Source organism: Geotrypetes seraphini, chromosome 3 (genome assembly GCF_902459505.1).
Source record: "Geotrypetes seraphini chromosome 3, aGeoSer1.1, whole genome shotgun sequence".
Lineage (NCBI taxonomy): Eukaryota > Metazoa > Chordata > Amphibia > Gymnophiona > Dermophiidae > Geotrypetes > Geotrypetes seraphini.
The window spans coordinates 55533708-55555207 of record NC_047086.1 but is presented as its reverse complement, the minus strand read 5'-3'; the positions used below and the strand labels follow the sequence as shown (position 1 = coordinate 55555207).

Below are 21500 nucleotides of genomic sequence, written 5' to 3'. Positions count from 1 at the left end.
CCCCACCTCTATAATAACTATTGGTGTTCATTTTTTGCATTTTTTAACGGGTTTCAGACATGCCATTATTGTACGCCCACATTTTTTGGCGATACAAAATCTTCCTTAGTGGCTATGGCTGTTGGCTTCTTCATTCACCCATGTTTTTAATACGTTTTTTTATCTTAAATCTTTGGTAGAGCAGAAAACTTTGACATCGGGATGGTCGGTTAAAACAAACAAAAAAAGGGGGTAATAATCTTGATAAAGCCTTCACGGCGAAACATGTCGATGTGACAAGCCCCGACCCGATATTTGATCCTATAAAGGAACTAAAGAATGCTTAAGATAAGTTGAATTTTATAGCAAGAATATTTTTATTCACAAATATTTATGAGGATATCATGCACTTTAAGAATTTAAGATAAAAAACGTATATAAAAAAACGTATATAAAAAAAACGTATTAAAAACATGGGTGAATGAAGAAGCCAACAGCCATAGCCACTAAGGAAGATTTTGTATCGCCAAAAAATGTGGGCGTACAATAATGGCATGTCTGAAACCCGTTAAAAAATGCAAAAAATGAACACCAATAGTTATTATAGAGGTGGGGAGACATCAGTCATTAAACTGTTGGATATAGAAAGGCGACTGATGTAAAGAGAACAGACTGTGATATTTACTCAGTACCTCTGGTAAGCATACTTGACAGAGGGTCTGGTGGAGACAGTTCTGGGGGGAAAAAACTGAGTGGTATCGCACTTGGATTTTGTGTTTGTGATTTCCCTACAGAGCCAACATGGAGCCGGCGGCGTTAGCAGTGGTGGCTGGAGAACGACAGCGGCAGAATGAGGACCTAAAGAAAGTTCTTGAGACTAGTCATGGACTATGGCAGGCAAGCCAGGAGGCTAGTGAACGTCATCACAGTGACTGTATGAGAGCTATGGAGCAGCAATCTCAATTGATGGCGCAATTGCTGAATCCTACGACTGGTGGACAAATACCTATGCCGGTACTGGGAACAACATTTGCAACACCTTACAGCAGTCCTGGGAGCTCTGAGGGCGGCTGGCCTTACAATAAATCCTATCGCAATGACTGGCTATGCTCTCTAGATCTGAAAGAAGCTTATAGTCATATTCCAGTACATCCGACCTCCAGGAAATTCCTCAGATTTCAGGTAGCACAGCACCATTACCAATACAGAGTCCTACCCTTTGGCCTTGCATCCTCTCCCAGAGTATACACCAAGTGCCTGGTTGTAGTGGCAGCAGCTTTGTGGGCTCAGGGTCTGCAGGTGTTTCCCTATCTGGATGATTGGCTGATCAAAGATCCAACCTCACAACCATATTTTTGAAAGCAGTATACATTGAAGGGGAACAAAATTCTCTCGCAGACAGACTCAGCAGGTTTTTTCAACTCTGCAGTTCTGAATCACATATTCGCTCTTTGAGGGACTCCTCAGATAGACCTGTTTGCATCCCCCACAATCACAAGCTGTCCCAATATTGCTCCAGATAGTATTCTCCCCGTCTGGAAGCGGATGCTTTTCTTCTGGATTGGACACACAAGTTTCTCTATGCATTGCCTCCAATCCCTCTCATCCTCAAGATGCTTGCCAGTAAGGTAAATGCTCCGACATTCATAGAATTCCCATGAGAATTGGAGCATTTACCTAGCCGGCCATTTAAAACCTTAGCGCCGTTTAGTAAAATCAGTGTTATCTGGTTAAGTGGCACTGAATATTAGCAGATAGCCCCAACCAAGCAATTTAACTGGTCAGCAGCTGGCTAAATCATTTTAAACACTGGCCCCTAAAATGCTAATAATCTATAAAATCATTTTCCCCCAGATTCAATGCATGATGTCCAAATGTGGGTGTGCTGTCAAGATATATGCACATCTTATTTGGCTAACAAGCCATTAATGAGCAATAATTAGACACTAACAACCAAATGACATTAATTGGCACCATTTAGGATTTGTAGGTGCATCTGGTTTGCATACACTGTATCCATTGTATGTATGCAAACTGATCTTATGCATATTCTTTGCTAATTTCCTGAAAATCTAACTGTGGGTTCACCTGGAAGGGTTAATAAGCCCTGGTTTAATCATAGGGCAAGTATTGTATTGGTGCTTAGATCTGGGTTTAATAATTATGGTGAAAGGTTGCTTCCACATTAAAACAGAGCACAGTGTAATAATGATGTTATTGCAAGTAGGAGCGATATGTAATAGTCTTTATCAAAGCTGGTCCTATGTGGGCAGTGAGCAAGGGGATATATTGTATATCAAGTGCTTTAAATAAATGAAATCACCAGGATTGAATTTGTCTGTCCTGAAACAGTAGAACCCATCAAGACGTTCAAAGTACCATCTTGCACCAATAACTGGATTTCGGTACTGTATTTCTAGCCTACATGAAGTATCTAGAAAATTGTTTACTTTACAAATTGTTTTGGATCAATTTTAAGGCCAATTAATCTAATTACTATGAAAAAGGAAAGAGGTGCAGCTAAGATTAGATTACTGCACAAAGTAGAATTATTTACCTGAGAAAGAAATTCTACCTTGCAGTGGTGAAATAAATCCAAATGAATGATTTTTATCCAGTGAATCATTTAGATCAGGGGTGTCAAACTCAATCACATAAGGGGCCGAAATCTGAAACACAGATTAAGTTGCGGGCTGAATTTTTTATTAAGATACTTAGGGCTCCTTTTATCAAGCTGCGGTAGGCGGTTAACGCGTGGAATACCGTGCGTTCAACCGCCTGCCGCGCTAGTCGCTAACACCTGACGCGCTAACTCCCGAAGTGCATCTTGATAAAAGGAGCCCCTAGTCTTAGTAGAAATATAGATCCTTTCTCACCCTGAGATACCTGTGGCACGGTCAGGTACTTGTGTGGAGCACCCTGCTCCAACCTAGCTTTTACATTGGGACTGGGTCCTTCTACCTGCAAATAGGTACTGAGGCAGCACGGTGAGAAGCTTGGAGCGCCACTAGGACCGGGGCTGCACAGTCATGCACTTAGATGCAGCACAGTCACTGAGGGCCACATAAAACTGCCCGGTGTTTGACATGTGTGATTTAGATAATGAAACTAATGTATTCCTAAATAATCCATCTTTCTACTAGACAATAGTCCAGTGATATAATTTACAGAACATGTCCTACCTAGAAGAGAAAAAAAAGTGCAAATACACTGCCATCTGTTGAAAAGTGGTAAACAGCCTCAAGCAAGCTTAAGGGTAAACAGCAAACAGCCTGATACATTTAAGCTGAATAGTCAAGGAACATCTGGGTGGCATATGATTGAATACCAGCTCAGTTCAATTTCTGCAAAATTCTGTGTACTGGAAGTACTATTAATTTTCATAATTGCAAATCATTTGGAGAGAAGAGGGCAGTAGTAAATAATGCAATGTTGGAAGACAAAATTAAATATATAGCAGAACAACACTAAAACAACTAATAACATTTCAAACCTTGTATATGATCTTTAACTCCATAGACAAAGTAAGTCACACACATTACATTTTTAGAAAAAAGTTTAAAACACAGGGTCCAATATTCAAAGGGAATTAATTATGTGTTGGCTGTCAGATGGACAATGCACTATTTTCTTATCTGTATATTTTTAAAAGGAACCAGAGTTTCTTCCTTATATGTCAAACAGACCCCATCCAGTGCATCTGCCAGGGAAGTATTTTATGGGAATGGCAGGGGCACTAAACTACGAAAGAGGGTTTTGTTAAAGAATGAGGAGTGAAGACCACTACACTAGTGATTTGTGTGTAGTTGGGAGAGAAGGGGCCTGAGGGCCATTAGACCATTTGGGAATCTTTTTTAATATTTGGGGGGGGGGGGGTAGTCAGGCCAACCATTTTACAACATATGTGTGTGTGGCGGGGGAGGGGGGATGTGTCAAATTTCCTGTCAGTGCATGATCCAATGACCACTGACAAGAAACTTGACATTTTGTACTAAGCCAAAAATTAATGCCACCATTTTAGCGAGGCAGTAATTTCATACTCATTAATTTGAGCATACCATGACTATTTTTTCCCACCAAGTCTGAGATAGAATGAGGACTCTACCATGAACCTTTGAGCACTGGCACCTTGGAAATCCAAGTGTTTGGAGGTATAGATTGGTTCTAGTATGGATGGTGACCACACCTTACAGCTGACACAGAGGTCCTTATCACATGTTAACTATTAACAAAGCAGATAATCTGGAGCAGTTAATGACACTTCAAGAAGGATAGCTAACTTCATTACTTATCTCCTGTACAGTTAAGGTGCAGTAGTGACCTTTGTTGTCAGCTGCATAGCAAACTTCCCCAAAATGCTGGAACAACCCTCAACAGTTAACATGGAGATTTGCAGTTACTTTTCATTAGTTTTGGAAATTACTGCATGATAATTGCAAAATCTTAGAAAATAGAGGTCTTAATCTTTTTGTTTGTGTTATGTCAAAAATAAGACTTTTGCTAATCAGAGTTTACATAAATTCTATGGCATAAATTTACACCTGTTCTGAAAAAGGTAAATATCTGCATGTCCTTTCATGTCCATGCAAATTGTATAAACTACGGGGCTCATTTAAAAAAAGAAAAAAGATGTCCAAAAGGCAGCATAAACCAGCACTTGGATGTCTTACTAGTCAAAATGCCCCAATGGGCATTATCGAAACTGACTTTCTAGACATTTATCTGGTTGTTTTGTCTCCAGTAGAGGTGTGTTTTGGTGGGATTAGGGTGGACTTAGCACTTGAACGCTTTACAGCGATAATCAAACATTTTACAAAATGTTCAGGGCACAATTTGGACATTTTGAGCTAGACCTACCTGTTTTAAAATAAATAAGGGCCACAAAGGTACCCAAACTGACCAAATGACCACTGGAGGGATGAAAATATGGCCCCCGCATATTCCCCCAGTGGTCAGTGACCTCCTCCCAACTCCCAAAGATATGAATGAAACAGTACATACCTGTCTCTATAACAGCATCACATGGTGTGGGAAATCCTTATAGAACAGCAAACAGGTGTCTAGAGTAGCCTGGTGGGCACTATAGTGAACCATAGAGAGGGGGACCCAGGCACATATCTCACTCTAACCACTATATTTATGGTAGAAAGTGTGATTCCACCGAAACCCTACAGTATATACTGTACTCTCATATAGTAGGTGCTACCTGCAGCCTAAGGGCTATCGGGGTGGTAGACAGGTAGGTATAGTAGGTTTGGGGGGAATTTTGGAGAGCTCACTATGTATTAAGAGAAGTATGGTGAGATGTACCATTTATGTGAAGTTCACAGCAGTGTCATCTAAGGTGTCCCACTGTTCTGCTGGCATGTTTGTGTGGTCAGTCCATTAAAAATGCTGGCTCCCTCCTACATGCAAATAGCTTGTATTGGACGTGTTTCATCTATTTTTCAAAAATGGTCAAAAAATATAGATGTCTTGCTAGGCTAAGCCATCTAGCAGGTCATTTAAAAAAAAAAAAGGTGTTTTGTGGGTTCGAAAACGGCCATTTCTTATGCCCGATATTTGGACATTTTCCAGGAAATGTCCAAAGTCAGAATTAGACATCCTATCGAATATTCTCCTCCATGCATTTATGCCACAATTATGCCCATGGTCTTTCAAGTTATGTCAGAGGAACATCTATGCATAGTTTATATGAATAAAGCACAACCATTTATAGCCAAGGATATCCCTGCACCATTTTATAAGAGCTGCTTTCTATATGTAAAACCTTCTCTAGGTATGGAAAATATTTATAAAATTACCCCTTTTATGTAAATCACATTACTGTTAAAATGAATATTCATATTTCTTTTAAGCATCAACTATTCTTTCTTATCTAGGGTGAAAAAGGAGAGAAAGGAGAAACGGGGTCAGATGGCCTTCATGGAAAAGATGTAAGTTTATTGATATACATTTCTGCTCTTTTGAATGGTTCTTAAGAAACTGATAAGGTATAAATACAATCAAACATCTGGTTGTAGAAGCAGAGCAGTAGTTGAGTGATTAGTGCAGTAGACCGAACACCTGAGGAACTGGGTTTGATTCCCTCTTTAACCGTAAACCCAATAGGGACTGAGAAAGTACCTGCATATAATAATGAACCAAGGTGGTGTACCAAATCTATTACCCTTTACGAGAACTGCAGACAGGTGCAAAGCTTCTGTACTTAGGACCCTGTTTACTATTAGGGTTGCCATATGGCTCCAGAAAAAAAGAGGACGGATTGAGAGATCCAAAATTTACTTTCATTGAAAGCAATGGAAGTAAATCCCGGTGTCTCAATCTATCCTCCTTTTTCTGGAGCCATATGATAACAGCAAAAAATAACACTAGTAAGGGCAAGGCCTATGCAGTTAATATTTGGGGTGTGCCCAGCATTTGCCTTGCATTTACCACACAGAGAAGGGTATTGGTTGGTCTAGGCAAACAACTCCTTCCTTCCTTTCAATTATATTTCAGGCCTCATTGACATGTTTAATAAATTTGAAACTTATAATTATCCCATTCTACCAGAATTCTGTAAAACTGCACACCTGGACATAGTACTTTTAAATGTTAAAGTTTGCTTTATTTGTATGGTATGTGTGGGTGTAATGAGAGAAATTTCCAAAAGTCATTTATGCTTGTAAAAGGGCTTTTTGAAAACTGCCTACTCTTCCGATAGGAATGTGCTGATGGTTCTTTGCCTTTGTATGACTGTCAGGTCTTATTGTTTTGCTTTTTGACTGCACCTACTCTTGTGCCACCCTTCAGAAGTGGCTTCCCTAGGCTACCACCTACTGTTGCCTAATAATTGGGTTGGCTCAGGATAAGTGTATCCATACCACCTGCCAATGCATTTACCAAGGCCTCATGCTAAATGACTCCAATTCTCATTAGCAGCATTCCTATCCTATAAGACTGTACCTAATTTGCCAGCTTTTCTAATTTTTGCATCTATCTGTTCGTTCTATCCCAGCTGATGGTAGTACAGCCTTATCAATATACTCCTTCCCTTCACACATGGAATTTCTATCCATAAGGATTCCACACTGATATTCATTTAATGTAGAATGTTTATTTTGTTCGACTCAATTCCATTTTTAACATATAGCACAACTCCCACTCCTATGCTCTATCATTGCCCCAAAAGCTCATACCCTGATAAAACAATGTTCCATTGATTGTCCTCCTTCCTCAAGATCTCCGAGATGCCTTTTATATCTACCTATTCATTTAGTGCTATATACTCTAACTCTCTCATCATATTTTTTAGACTTCTAGCATTTGTATACAGATTTGAAATTGTGTATTTCCTTGCACTAGAAGTTGTCAGGGATAATTTTCATCCTTTACTCTGCTTTCCCCTTAAATATGCCTGGCTTTGTTTTACCATTGTTGAAATCTCTCTATTGGGATTACCAAAATGTCCACAAGGTTGATGCCCATGTATGTCTGCTCCCCTTTTGCCCCTTTCCAACCCCATACTGCCTGTATCTGAGCCATTATCCTTACCACTATATTAGCACTCCTCATGCTTGTCCATAAAATTCATTGTGAGTCAATCTCCAGTTCTTGCAAACAACTTGATCCTCTATTCCTATGGATACCCTCTTCAATCTTTGCAACATCATGTTTTGTATAGTCCCTCCTTTAATACGATTTTTCTGAGTGTTTTTTGAAAAAACAGTGTTTAATGTTGCAGGCCCTGTTCTTTAGAATGATCTTCCTCCTGGACTGTGTGTGCTACAGTCTCACTCATATTTTAAGGCAATGCTTAAAACTCACCTATTTAGGGAAGTATTTAAGTCTGCCTCCTGAATTTGGCTATTTGAACCTCCTTTCCTTGCCCTTGCCTTTGGGGGAGGGGGAACTCTGCTTGGTGCACCGAGTCTGCTAGTTCTTCCTCTTTGAACTTAATTGCATATCTGCAGATAAATAGTTTTCTGATCGTTTCTTGTTTTCTATCTAAATTGAAGCTCCTCTCATTACTGCACTTCTCCTGTTGTTTGCAAATTGTAAACTGCTGTATGGGGAGCATAGGGCATGCTCTCTATGGTGGTATATCAAATAAAGTTGAACTTGAAATTGATCTTGTGCAGGTGACCATTTAAGCACATAAATAAATAATAAACTTCAGACACATTGACCTTTGTCTGCTTTCTTAGCTCCTAAAACTAAGCAGATCTGTATAAAATTGCCCACTTTGCTTTTAAAATATCATAAGAAAAGTCATGTATATCGCCAAAAGTTACAGAAACACATGTAGCATTAGTACTTTGTGATTTTCTTTTAACACAGCATTAATTAGAATGTTTAATGCCAAACGTAAGGCTAAAATATGCATGTATAAAAAGTTATTTTTAATTCAGTAATTATACAGTTCTGTTGGTTTTCATTTATAGTGGTTAGAGCAGCTGCCCTAGAATCCTGAGTGATTCCTGGGGATTGGAGGAGAGCGGATGTGGTCCCTATTCATAAAAGTGGTCACAGGGATGAAGCAGGAAACTACAGGCCGGTGAGCCTCACTTCAGTTGTTGGAAAAATAATGGAAGTGTTGCTGAAAGAAAGGATAGTGTATTTCCTTGAATCTAATGGGTTACAGGATCCGAGGCAACATGGCTTTACAAAAGGTAAATCGTGCCAAACGAACCTGATTGAATTTTTTGATTGGGTGACCAGAGAGCTGGATCGAGGACATATGCTAGATGTAATTTATTTGGATTTCAGCAAAGCCTTTGATACAGTTCCTCATAGGAGGCTGTTGAACAAACTTGAAGGGCTGAAGTTAGGACCCAAAGTGGTGAACTGGGTCAGAAACTGGCTGTCGGACAGACGCCAGAGGGTGGTGGTTAATGGAAGTCGCTCGAAGGAAGGAAAGGTGACTAGTGGAGTCCCTCAGGGTTCGGTGCTGGGGCCAATCCTGTTCAATATGTATGTAAGTGACATTGCTGAAGGGTTAGAAGGAAAAGTGTGCCTTTTTGCAGATGATACCAAGATTTGTAACAGAGTAGACACCGAAGAGGGAGTGGAAAATATGAAAAAGGATCTGCAAAAGTTAGAGGAATGGTCTAATGCCTGGCAACTAAAATTCAATGCAAAGAAATGCAGAGTAATGCATTTGGGGATTAATAATAGGAAGGAACCGTATATGCTGGGAGGAGAGAAGCTGATATGCACGGACGGGGAGAGGGACCTTGGGGTGATAGTGTCCGAAGATCTAAAGGCGAAAAAACAGTGTGACAAGGCAGTGGCTGCTGCCAGAAGGATTCTGGGCTGTATAAAGAGAGGCGTAGTCAGTAGAAGAAAGAAGGTGTTGATGCCCCTGTACAGGTCATTGGTGAGGCCCCACTTGGAGTATTGTGTTCAGTTTTGGAGACCGTATCTGGCGAAAGACGTAAGAAGACTTGAGGCGGTCCAGAGGAGGGCGACGAAAATGATAGGAGGCTTGCACCAGAAGACATATGAGGAGAGACTGGAAGCCCTGAATATGTATACCCTAGAGGAAAGGAGAGACAGGGGAGATATGATTCAGACGTTCAAATACTTAAAGGGTATTAACGTAGAACAAAATCTTTTCCAGAGAAAGGAAAATGGTAAAACCAGAGGACATAATTTGAGGTTGAGGGGTGGTAGATTCAGGGGCAATGTTAGGAAATTCTACTTTACGGAGAGGGTGGTGGATGCCTGGAATGCGCTCCCGAGAGAGGTGGTGGAGAGTAAAACTGTGACTGAGTTCAAAGAAGCGGGGGAGGAACAGAGAAGATTTAGAATCAGAAAATAACATTTAAGATTGAACTAGGCCAGTTACTGGGCAGACTTGTACGGTCTGTGTCTGTGTATGGCCGTTTGGAGGAGGATGGGCAGGGGAGGGCTTCAATGGCTGGGAGGGTGTAGATGGGCTGGAGTAAGTCTTAACAGAGATTTCGGCAGTTGGAACCCAAGCACAGTACCGGGTAAAGCTTTGGATTCTCGCCCAGAAATAGCTAAGAAGAAAAAAAAAAAAAAAATTTTAAATTGAATCAGGTTGGGCAGACTGGATGGACCATTCGGGTCTTTATCTGCCGTCATCTACTATGATGTTGTAAGCTCGATTCCCACTGCAGCTTCTTGTGACTCTTGGCAAGTCCCTTAACATTTCATTGCTCTAGGTACAAAATAAGTACCTGTCTAAAATATGTAAACCACTGTGATTGTAAATACACAGAAAAAAAAACAACACACAACGTATATCAAGTCCGATCCTTTTAGCCACAATAAACTTCACTTGCCAATAATGTACAGCCCTCAGTTTGGGGCATATACCCCCAACCTACACAAAACTGTAGTTCAACTGCCACACTACAATTTAACCAACATCAATAATGGCTTCATAATGATCATGGGATAACTTGCAATCTTTGTTCAACATATTCTCCCCATTACTTCCCTTCTCATCCTCCATATGCCCACTTCCCACTAGAAAGCAGCAAGAAGGCTGTCTCTCCAATCCCAAATGCCATACACTAACAGCTACTCCATGCTCCCCCCTCTATGCTCTTTATCCTACCCAGACAAAAAGAGCATAATGCAGCGTATTATGACCCTGTCATCCTGCTCCAGGGACTCGAGTTTCCTTATGCCAGTTTTCAAATCCTGCGTAGCTCTGTGCTTTCCGAGTTTGTGGTATCTGGCTGCTGTGGTTTTACCCATAAAGCTTTTCTCATAATCTGCCTAATAGCTTTTCCTGTGTCGACGTAGAAATGTGTTTCCAGTGGCGTGCTATTAGGTCTCTTGCTAAAACTATGTATTAGGTCAAGGACTTGCTCACCCCCGTGTTTGAATGCTCTAGCAGTATTAACATCAGTAAACACAGTTTTGGTTGTCTTTCAAACAATTGATGAAGTTACAGGGAAATACTTTTTTAAAACCAATAGGAGGAAATTTTTTTCACTCGGAGAATAGTTAAGCTCAGGAATGCATTGACAGAGGTTGAGGTAAGAGCGGATTGCGCAGCTGGTTTTATGAAAGGTTTGAACAATTTCCTGGAGGAAGAGTCCATAGACATGGGGGAACACATAACATAACATCATACTTATAAACCGCATAACCGTAAATTCAATGCGGTGAACAAAAGATTAAAAATAACATAACCTAAGGATTATTTAAATTACTTCACTAAATATTTTGAAAAAAGATGAGTTTTCAATTGAGTTCTAAAGTGCTTGTAAGAGCCACTGCTTGTCCTAGATCGGTAGTGTGAAATGTTGCTACTCTTTGGATTTTTGTGAGGTAATGACCTGGATTGGGCACCGTGATGATGGGCTACTAGCCTTGATTGGCCATTGGTCTTACCCAGTAAGGCTATTCTTATGTTCTTAACTCCATGTATTTTTTTCTATCCCAGTAATGATGTGTCCTCAGGCAAGTCCACCAGATGTGTAGGAAGCCTCCGTTCTCCTCACACCCCATCCCGTCTAGCACCCATTGCCAAAATACTGTACATCAGTTTTCTTGGAATTGAGTGGAATCATTCATTTTCATAGCTCTCAAAAATATTCTTGCCCACTTCTCCTTTTGCAACTCTATTCTTAAATTCCATTCCCATGCCTATATAGAAACATAGAAACATGATGGCAGATAAAGGCCAAATGGCCCATCTAGTCTACCCATCCGCAGTAACCATCATCTCTTTCTTTCTCCGAGAGATCCTATGTGCCTATCCCAGGCCCTTTTAAATTCAGACACAGTCTCTGTCTCCACCACCTCTTCCATAAATAACTCTTCTAGTGTCATGCTTTTCCCTAAAGTAGGCTGTAGCCTTCTTTCTGTTCCTATTTAATTTTACACCTGCTTGTAATACATAAAAACCAAAATGTAAAGCTGCATAGACCTTCAAAACTCCAAAGTTGGTCATCTGGTTGCAGCAGAAATCTTATCTATTTTGTTTATCTCCTTCTGTTCCCAAGCCCCAAATCTTCTATGCACCTTCCCTTGCAGGAAGGTTCCGTTATAGATAAACTGGTTTTAAAAACATTACTGTCCTCCTTGGAAACCCTATCATTTCCTCCACAGGGGTGATGCTGATGTATTTCTGCTCCATTTTCACCCTCATCTGTTCCCTTTTTTTGCCCCTTTCCATTCCCATACTGCCCGAATCTGAGCCCTTATCCCTACCACTATATAGCACTTCTCTTCTCATTCGTGGTGGTCTATTTCACCAGATAAACTCACACGCTCTTCTTTGCAGCCCCTGGATAATTTTATTTATTTATTTAGATTTATTTCCCACCCTCCCAGAAAGCTCAGGTTGGGTAACAGAAGAAGAAATACAGATTCTGAGAACGAACTAACAGAAAAACCACAAGGGTAAGAGAATAACAAGGGGACCTAAGTACAATATTAAAGACTAACAATTTATCATCGAAGAACAATGCACAGATTCCATAGGCATAGGATCTAGGTACAAGGTGAGCCTAACATGTTATCTTGCACAGAGGGGAATTAGGTATCATTGTAGAGAGGGAGTAGAACATATCTTCATAATAGCTATTCTCCCCATCCAAGTCAGATTAAACCCTGCCATTTCTCCAGTCCCTTATGCTAGTGGTTCCCAACCCAGTCCTGGAGGACCACCAGCCAGTCGGGTTTTCGGGATAGCCCTAATAAATATGCATGGGGCAGATCTGCATTCCTATCATCTTCATTACATGCAAATCTCTTTCATGCATATTCAAATCCAACTGGCTGGTGGTCCTCCAGGACAGAGTTGGGAACCTTATGCAATCCTCTCAATAATGGTTCAAAGCGGGATTTATACAACAGCTTGGTGTTCAATATATTTAAGACAGCTTCGTGGCCATTAGAAAGGGAATGCCCGTTGTATTACTTCATCCTCCTCTGGAACTTCTCTTCTACAACTAATACTAATCACTTATATAGTGCTGAAAGGCATTTGCAGCGCTGTACATTTGATATTTATATATGGTCCCTGCTCGGAAGAGCTTACAATCTAATTTGGAGAGACAGAAATTCATAACCTAACCAGACTTCCCCCCCTAAAATCAGAGCCTCCTCCCATCCTAAGAAGCCTGTCCACCCTCATCAGCCAAAATTCCACCTTTAATTGTTACCAGTTTGCTCACTGGTGCCCGTCCTCCGTTAATGTACCAAGATAACAAATTAGTTCTCATCAACATTCTTAAGTTATCTTTATCATCTATTCAGTCTTGCACCTTGTAACTCATTGACCGCGCAATCTCCTTTCTCCTTTCCTACTTATGCTCTCAATTTCCGCCGATTGTATAAAGTTACTCATTGTGAAACCGTGTAATTCACTGACCCTGTAATTTTCCTTGTACTATCACAAGATGTTCAATGCTATACTCTGTAATTTGCTGTCTGTACAGTTTTTCTTCATTGTGAACCACCTAGAAGTCGCAAGATTGTGGCGGTATATAAGAATAAAGTTATTATTATTATTATTATTATATAGTGTTGGGGATGCAGAACCCAAGGTGAGAGGAGTTAGGAGTCGAAAGGACTCTCAAAGAGATGGGCTTTTAACTGATATTAATTTTAAATTCCACTATTTAACCACGATCCTGAGTACTCTGTGTCAAAAGTAGTAATGTTAGCCTATGTTGCATCACAATAAACAGGACAGGATATCTTCTCCATACAGCATTGTTTTGTATACCTCCTCCGTTTTATCTGTGCTCTTGATATCCAGCCCTTCCTCCCTTATTTTTACCCCAAAGTGCTCTAATAATAAAACAAATAAAAGGTGTAACCGAGGGCAAACCTGTCTTTTCTTGTGCCTCTTCCCATTGACTTTTATCTGGACCCTAGATTTTTCTTCTCTACTGCCATCCTCATGTATAATTCATCCCTCATTAATCATTCCCTCTTCTCCCCATTCACACCCTTATTCACCCTTAAGCTTTGCCTGCCTGGTATTCTATTGTTCAATAAACTATGGGCTAGATTCACTAAGCAAACCGATCGTGTACCGATCGGTTTGCGACCCCTTTGCGACCTGATTTTCCTCTGACCCGATTCACTAAGCTGTGTCCCGATCATCCTCCGATCCGCGCATGTAAATGAGGGGGAACGGCATTCAAATGATTGCAGGCAGCGATTCACTAACACAAAACCTGCAACACCGACTGGGCTGGCCGATCACAAACAAGTGACTGCTGAGGACCAGTCTCTCAGGTCCTTTCCAACTGCCTTGCCTTATGCCGCCCTGCTCTCTGCCCTGTTTTTCTGCTCTCTGCCCCGAATTCCTGCAGCCCCGATTTCCTGCCTGCCCCAAACTCCTACAGCCCCGACTCTCCTGCAGTGCAAGCCCGTGGGAAGGAAAAAAAAAAAAAAAAAGAAGAAATTTCCTGCTCTGCCGAGCACAGATGGTCTGCGTATGCTCAAGAATCACTGTTCATCAATCTGATTCAGTCTGTTGGGTGTGTGATTCTGATCGCCCTCATGATTCGTGAATCAGCCCCCTGGACACGGATCGGATTCCTCAAGGATTGGATCCGATCCATGCTCTTAGTGAATCTAGCCCTGTGTTCTAACAACAGTCTTTCAAACATTTGGCTTATCACCTGCTGAATCCTCGCTACTGCCTGACTGCTTTCTGGTTCTCCTTTGAGTATGGAAGCAGAGGAAGGAGATGCCAAGCTCACAGGTATGTTGACCCAAAGGTGCATGGAGGAGTAAACTTCTGATATCTTTACTAACATATCCACAATAAATATGCAAGAGATAAATTTGCATGCACCACCTTCATTTTCCTCTTGCATATTCATTGTGGGTATCCTGAAAATTGGATGTGTACCGAGGACTAGGTTGAGACTGGTGCTCTTCTGCATGCTGCTCAATTTCCCCTCCACTCTGTCTCCTCCACTCTGCTACCTAGCTCTACCACATCTGAATGACTCTCTTCTTAACATCTCAGCCAAGTCTCTTTTAACCACTGTCAGTTCCTTTTTTAATTCCTTAAGCTAGCCATGTAATTCATCACACAGCCCCACTAGGCTGGACCCGCTGCTCTCCAGCCTCATGATGACTGCTGCATGCTTTGGTTTCTCTGCACATTTTTCTCCCATTGCACATACCTCACTCCTGGCTGACATGAGGGAGAACTCCATCAGATTCACTGGTTTGCCTTTACCTATCAACATTCAGTAAGCTGTTCGATCGACCTGACTGTCTCAGCCAGTAATAGAGAATCATGATTGTCATTTGGGTACATGTGTTCTGTTGATTTTACTGCTCTGGAGTTGGAATTCCTTGCTCAAGATGTCATTTCCCCCTCCCCCACTGTGAATTTTGATTTTGACCATCTACTGGGATTTAATAAAATGCCCCATCATCTAAGAGAGAATCTAGGGTGATGAGTTATCTGGTGTTTCTGTTGGATATGCATTAATGAGTAGGTTCTTGCCCTTTGGCAGCTCTCACAATTCAATATGAGAGCAGACAAATACTTTAAGGTCCATCTAATCTGCCAAAATAGGACCTATTCCCTCAATATATATTATTGAATGACATACCTGCGATTCATATACATTTTAGCGATTCATAAACATTTTAGCCAGCAACTCCTACTATCTATTGTTCTTGTGAAAAATTGTTTGAGTTAGCCAAATGTTCATTTCATCTAGTATATTTCATTATTTTTTTGCTTTTACAATGTCTTTCAAACTGTATGCCACGACACAGTGGTGTGTCCCAAAGAGATTCTGGGTATGCCATGAGAAATTCCAGAATTTTACTTTATTTTTAAAAATTCTCTTCATAAGTATACATTAGAATAGATGACATGTACGTTGAGTAAGCAAGAGTCTGTCAATGTTATTAGCATCTGTGTGCGTAAGGATACAACTACCCAGACAAGCATAATTTTTTGATGTGATTGGTCCTTGAAAATTAATGGCTAGCAATTTTATTTTTTATGCAGTAGTTATCTTAACTTGAGCAACAAAGCAATCAAGGCTTTGTTACTGTTTGGATCTTCTTATCTTTGCAAACTTGGATTTTCAGCTCTGAAAGAAATTAAATTGAAAAAAAGAGAATGACTGTAGATGGTGGATGATGGAATGCGTGTTTGCTTGTCGACTATCGAGTCTCATTGTGAGTTAATTTGCACTCAAAAACAAGCACATCCATCGCATTGATGAGCAATTCTAGCTACTTTAGTTTCACCATTGTTACAATTACCCAGACATAGCTTAAATAACTTTAAATAAATAACTCTCAAATTAAATTTTTTGTTGGTTCTGCAATTTTATAATTCCAATTATAACGTGCTGCGAAAAACATTTGCCCCGTTTAGTGTGCCACAAAAACCATTTACTCCATTTATTGTGCTGGAGCTAAAAAAGTTTGAGAGACTTCTTTAAAATATGTGGATTAGGAAAAAGGTTGAGAGCATTAGAGAACTGTATTCAGTATTATACTGTATATACAGAGGAATTGTCCCAGGCGGAACAATATATGGCAAGATAAGAACCCAGACAGCAAATTAAGATGAGTTAAAAGCAGAAAAAGAGTTTAACCAGTGTTATGCAGAACTGACTTTCCCATGAGAAAAAAAATTCCCTACTCTACTGCTGATACTATACAAATCCCAATTAAAACACTGACACAACATGCTGTTTAATCAATGCAAAAATACAATCAGCTTCTGTTCATGTAACATATATAGAGTTTGTGTAATGTATCCAGTACTCGGAAATTGATTACTTTCCCCTAAGGGGAGTTGCTAACATGATAATTGATGCAGCAGAATTAAAGTTAAGTCATAGTGTTGAAAATCAGTCCTATATCTATTGGCAATTAACTAGCCCTACTAAGTCACCACATTCAGGAGCAGAACAGCTGCTGTGGGATAAAACTACAGATCTATTCTTGGCCAGATTGCTCTTCTGTTTGAGGCATGTAAAAAAAAAATTACTTGGTAAAGAGAAGCTCCTGTAGTGTATTCTAGAGGCAGCCTATATTTGCAGGCACATTTCATTAAAAATAACATAGGAAGCTTTGTCGGTGCTCAAAATGTGCAGTATGTATTTTGGTCCAGCATTGGGTATAAATAGCTGTTGGGTATAAATAGTTGTTTATTTTCCAGCTAATTAGGTGTTCTTTGAGAGAACAAAAATGAGTGTTTATCAGTGTTTTCATGCCATAAGTACTACCGATAGCACTGTTTCCAGTGGCATCAAAAAATGTACTTTTGTGAAACTTAGGAGTCAGTACAGAAAAGGCATATAAACTGAGTGGAGGATAAAGAACAAGTCAGGGGAGAGGTGAGTGATGATTTGAGGATGTAGTGTTTTTGTAGGGTTTAGCCAATAAACACCTATTTTACCCTCTCTCCCCCCCCCCTTTTAAGCAGCTGCATTAGGGTTTTTTTTAATGCCATCCGCAGTGGTAAAAGCTCCTTCAAGCAGCTTCATAAAAGGGGGTGGGGGTGGGGGGGGTGTTAATTTTTTTGGCTTTTATTGGTTAAAATCTAAAATCTGAAAATCTAGATATAAAGTACATACAATGTTTTAACCTTTATTATATTTCAGAATTGTTCAAACTACTGTCCTATGGCTAACCTTTCCTTTTATTTACAAAATCACTGAAAATATTGTTCTTTCTCAACTGAATTATATATATATATATATTTAAAAAAAACACAAATATCCTGCATCCCCAACTAGACAGACTTCAGACAGCACCATAGTGCAGAGACTTTGCCGCCTTCATCCAATATAACCTATATCAGGATAACCTGCACCTAGAGAACATAAAAATTGTCATTCTGGAACAGACCGAAGATCCATCAAGCCCAGCATCCTCTTTCCAAAAGTGACTAACCCAGGTCACAATTACCTGGCAAGATCCCAAGGAGTAAAACCGGAACTTCTTTTATCAATTTACCAGCATCATTTGATCTTATTGATCATTATTTTCTTCTCTATAGATAACAAAATATAGGGCTATCAGAAGCGTACTTATCTGGTTTTTCTTGTCCAACAGAGCTTATTTAGTTCACTGGCAAGATGCCCTCTTGGAGCCTTACAACCTAACACATGGAATCCTAAAGGACTCCATATTCCAATTATCTTCAATATTTGCCTGGCCCCTCTACTGCCTCTCATATAACCCCTAAACTTGACTCTATATGTTTATGCAGACAACATTCAAATTCTTAACTGCCTGGATTTTTCTGTTCCCTAGCAATTCATTGCCTTAACAATGAGCTCATCACTATTGTTGATTAGCTGACTAAGAATAGTATGAAACTTAACCCAAATAATTCAAAAGCTCTCCTAATATCAGGATAAGGCATTATGGTCTTCTCTGGCCCATTTCTTATTTCAGGTCCCCAGGTCTTTATTGTTTATTCACTTAAGGCATTTGGTGTTATAATTCATAATGCCCTTTACTTTCAATCCCACTTTTCCTCTAATGTCAAGTTATATTGGTAGATGAGCTAATGTGCCATAGAGAGGAGGACCCAGGCCTATAAGGCACTCTAGCCACTACATTTATGGTGGAAAGTGTGAATCCACCAAAATCCTATTCTACTTCCATAAGGGCTATTGGAATGGTAGACAGATGGGTATAGTAGATTTGGGGGAACTTTTGGAAGGCTCACCATATATTATGAGGGGGTTATGGTGAGATGTATATCTGGCACCCTTTATCTGAAGTTCATAGCAGTGCCCTCTGAGATGACCCACTGCTCTATTAGGATGTCTATGTGGTCAGTCCATTACAATGCTGGCCCCTCCCACGTCCAAATGGCCTAGATTTGGACGTTTTCAATGTGTGTGGCCTCACACTTTCCACTATAAATATAGTGGTTGGGGCCTGGGTCTTCCTCTCTATGGCTCATTAGCCTATCCACCAGGCTACTTAAGACCCGTGTGATGTTCCATTAACCTTTCCCATACCAGAACCTGCTGTTTTATTCATATTTTGGAGGGTGGGAGGGGGCTAGTAGCCACTTGGGGAGTATTGGATAGTCATTATTTAATTCCTCCAGTGCTCAACTGGTCAGTTTGGGTCCTTTTTTTGGTACTTAGATGCTTCTAAATCAGGTCTAGCTCAGAATGTCTAAGTTCTGTCTAGGACCTCTTGTTAAAGGTTCAGTTATCACTGCAAAATGTCTAAGTCTAGCCCAGCCCACAGTCCGCCCAAATCCCACCAAAAACACACGTCTAACATGGCCCTTTCTGAGTTTGACATTTTGGAGGATGAATGTCCCGTAAAATGTCTTAAGTTCTTTGTTTTGATTATCAACACTTGGATGTTTTGCAGAGAAAAATTTCAAGTGCTGAGTTTTGGACATTTTTGTGTTTTGAAAATGCACCTAATAGTAACATAGTAGATGATAGCAGAAAAAGACCTATGTAGACTCTTTAGTCTGCTGAACAAGATAAAATTATACTCTTTGTATTTAAAATCCATCATTCATGTTTTCCACTCTTCCTTTTGTTCACACCGATTCCCTACTCCACTGCTCAGGAACTGGAAATGGTCTAATAAGTTCTACTTTTAAGCAGGTTAGATACAATACCTCTTGGAGCACCATATTCAGTGTTATTGGCTCCACCCTTTGGAACATCCTCCCACTTTATCTACAGCTAGAGACCTGCCTTGAATTGAAAGCTGGCTTGAAGAATTTCCTCTTAAATTATGTTTTTACCTATTTATCTCTTCAGTGGTGCTCTTTCTCAATTATTCATGGACATTCATAATGCATGTGTCAAGCTAGGATCTGCAAGGCACAGTTATTTCAATCTGCTCTTTTCTCTAATTTTTGTCCTATCAGAGAATGTAGTTCCTTTTTTCTTCCGATACTGTTTATTCTCCAAGAACAAGCAGACCAGTAAAATCTCACATGTGGATGATGTATCCATAGAGCCCCAGATGCGTACCTGAATAGCATGTGTATCACTTTAAAAGTTGAAGTCAGCATCTCACTGCACATGCACAGGTACCTTTCTGCTGGCCTTCTTTGAGTAATTGGATATTTTATTTTGCTATTTTTTGCACCTTGATCAAATAAAGTTTTTATCAAGATCATCAGTTCCACAGTTTTTATTTTCTGCTTGCAGAGAGGCAGACATCATAGTTAGCGACTCCTCTGAGCCCTGTTTTTCACAGATGTATTTTTTGTCATGGGATGCCTTTCCAATCTAATTTTCTTCAGGATTTTCTTTCAGGATCTTTTTTCTATCCTTCCCTTACTTTTTTAGAACTTTGCCCAATATTTTAAGTTTCATTTCTTTTTTATGGCTCATAGCCCATTTACACCTGAGCATCAGCTAGTGTATCCCCTTACATTATTTTTTATATAGTGAGTCCCCTTTTTTCACCATCAAGTCATTTGATTTAACCATTGGCATTTTTTCTTCCATGCCATCAAAGGTTCCCTGTAGCTTCAAGCATTGCACCTAATGCACTAGGACAATCTCTGATTCTGACACCCATTCCTGGTATATTCAGTGTTTGGAGCCAGATCACAGCCATCACACATTGAGTAGGTCTCCATCTGCCTTGACGCTGGTAACTGAGCAGGGCCACTAGAACTGATTAGCATGGAGATTCAATGTTCTCCTCATTGGTACCAAGGGTCATTAATGCTGTGCATCAGGTGAAGGCCAAGAAGCAAAAGCATCATTCTCCCTCAATGCACATTGCCAGGCGTATCAGGGAACTGATGCAAGCAGTACCCAAAAAGTGTCAATGCCAGGAGAACTGCTCCCCTACATTAAATAGGTGTTGATATGTAGATATCCTGCTAGCTGGGATCAGATACCTGCAGTGTCACCTACAAATTTGCAGGTTGCTCCCACACCAATGCCTCAGCCTTCATTGATGATGGACATTGACAAATGGATGCGTGTCATGCTCCAGCAGCATTTGGTGGGTCTACTAGTTATGCACACGGCATTGGCATCAAGGGTGTTGGTGCCAGCCATGCAACTTATACAGACTTCAGCATCGGCATCACTTACAGTGTTGGCGTCAATGACAGCCTGTGCCGGGACTCCAACATTGGTAGAGAGAAAACTTCGCTGGAGTCCAGGAGAGAACATGGTTTTCAGTGCCATTATAATACAGGACATTGATCCTCCAAGCTGAGGCAGACACGGTATCAGCCTTCCCATGAGGAAGTTTTGACTGACACTCATTTGGATCATTTGTGGGGGCCTGATGGATATTATCATTACTTCTTGGAGGATGAGTATATGGAAGACCTTCAGACCCCCTCCCGAGGAAAGAAGATGATCTCCACCTGAAGCCTTTCCTTCCTTTTGTCAAGGAGATGGTGGCTGCTATCCTGATTCCTTTGGAGTTGGAGGATGAGCTCAGGACTGAGATGTTTGAGGTCCTAGACTGGGATAGGGAAATCCGGTCCTCGAGAGCCGTATTCCAGTTGGGTTTTCAGGATTTCCCCAATGAATATGCACTGAAAGCAGTACATGCAAATAGACCTCATGCATATTCATTGGGGA

The 21500-nt window shown here is 40.4% G+C and overlaps 1 protein-coding gene across 5 annotated transcripts in view; it reads left to right on the top strand.

Annotated features, from left to right (window-relative positions):
* COL19A1 (collagen type XIX alpha 1 chain) overlaps positions 1-21500 on the top strand; it is an 885342-nt gene that overhangs the window by 352964 nt on the left and 510878 nt on the right. For all 5 annotated transcript variants that reach the window (XM_033936698.1, XM_033936699.1, XM_033936697.1 and 2 more), the window contains exon 13: positions 5862-5915. In XM_033936698.1, coding sequence (XP_033792589.1) covers positions 5862-5915 — 54 coding nt within the window. The remainder of the gene's footprint in view (positions 1-5861; positions 5916-21500) is intronic.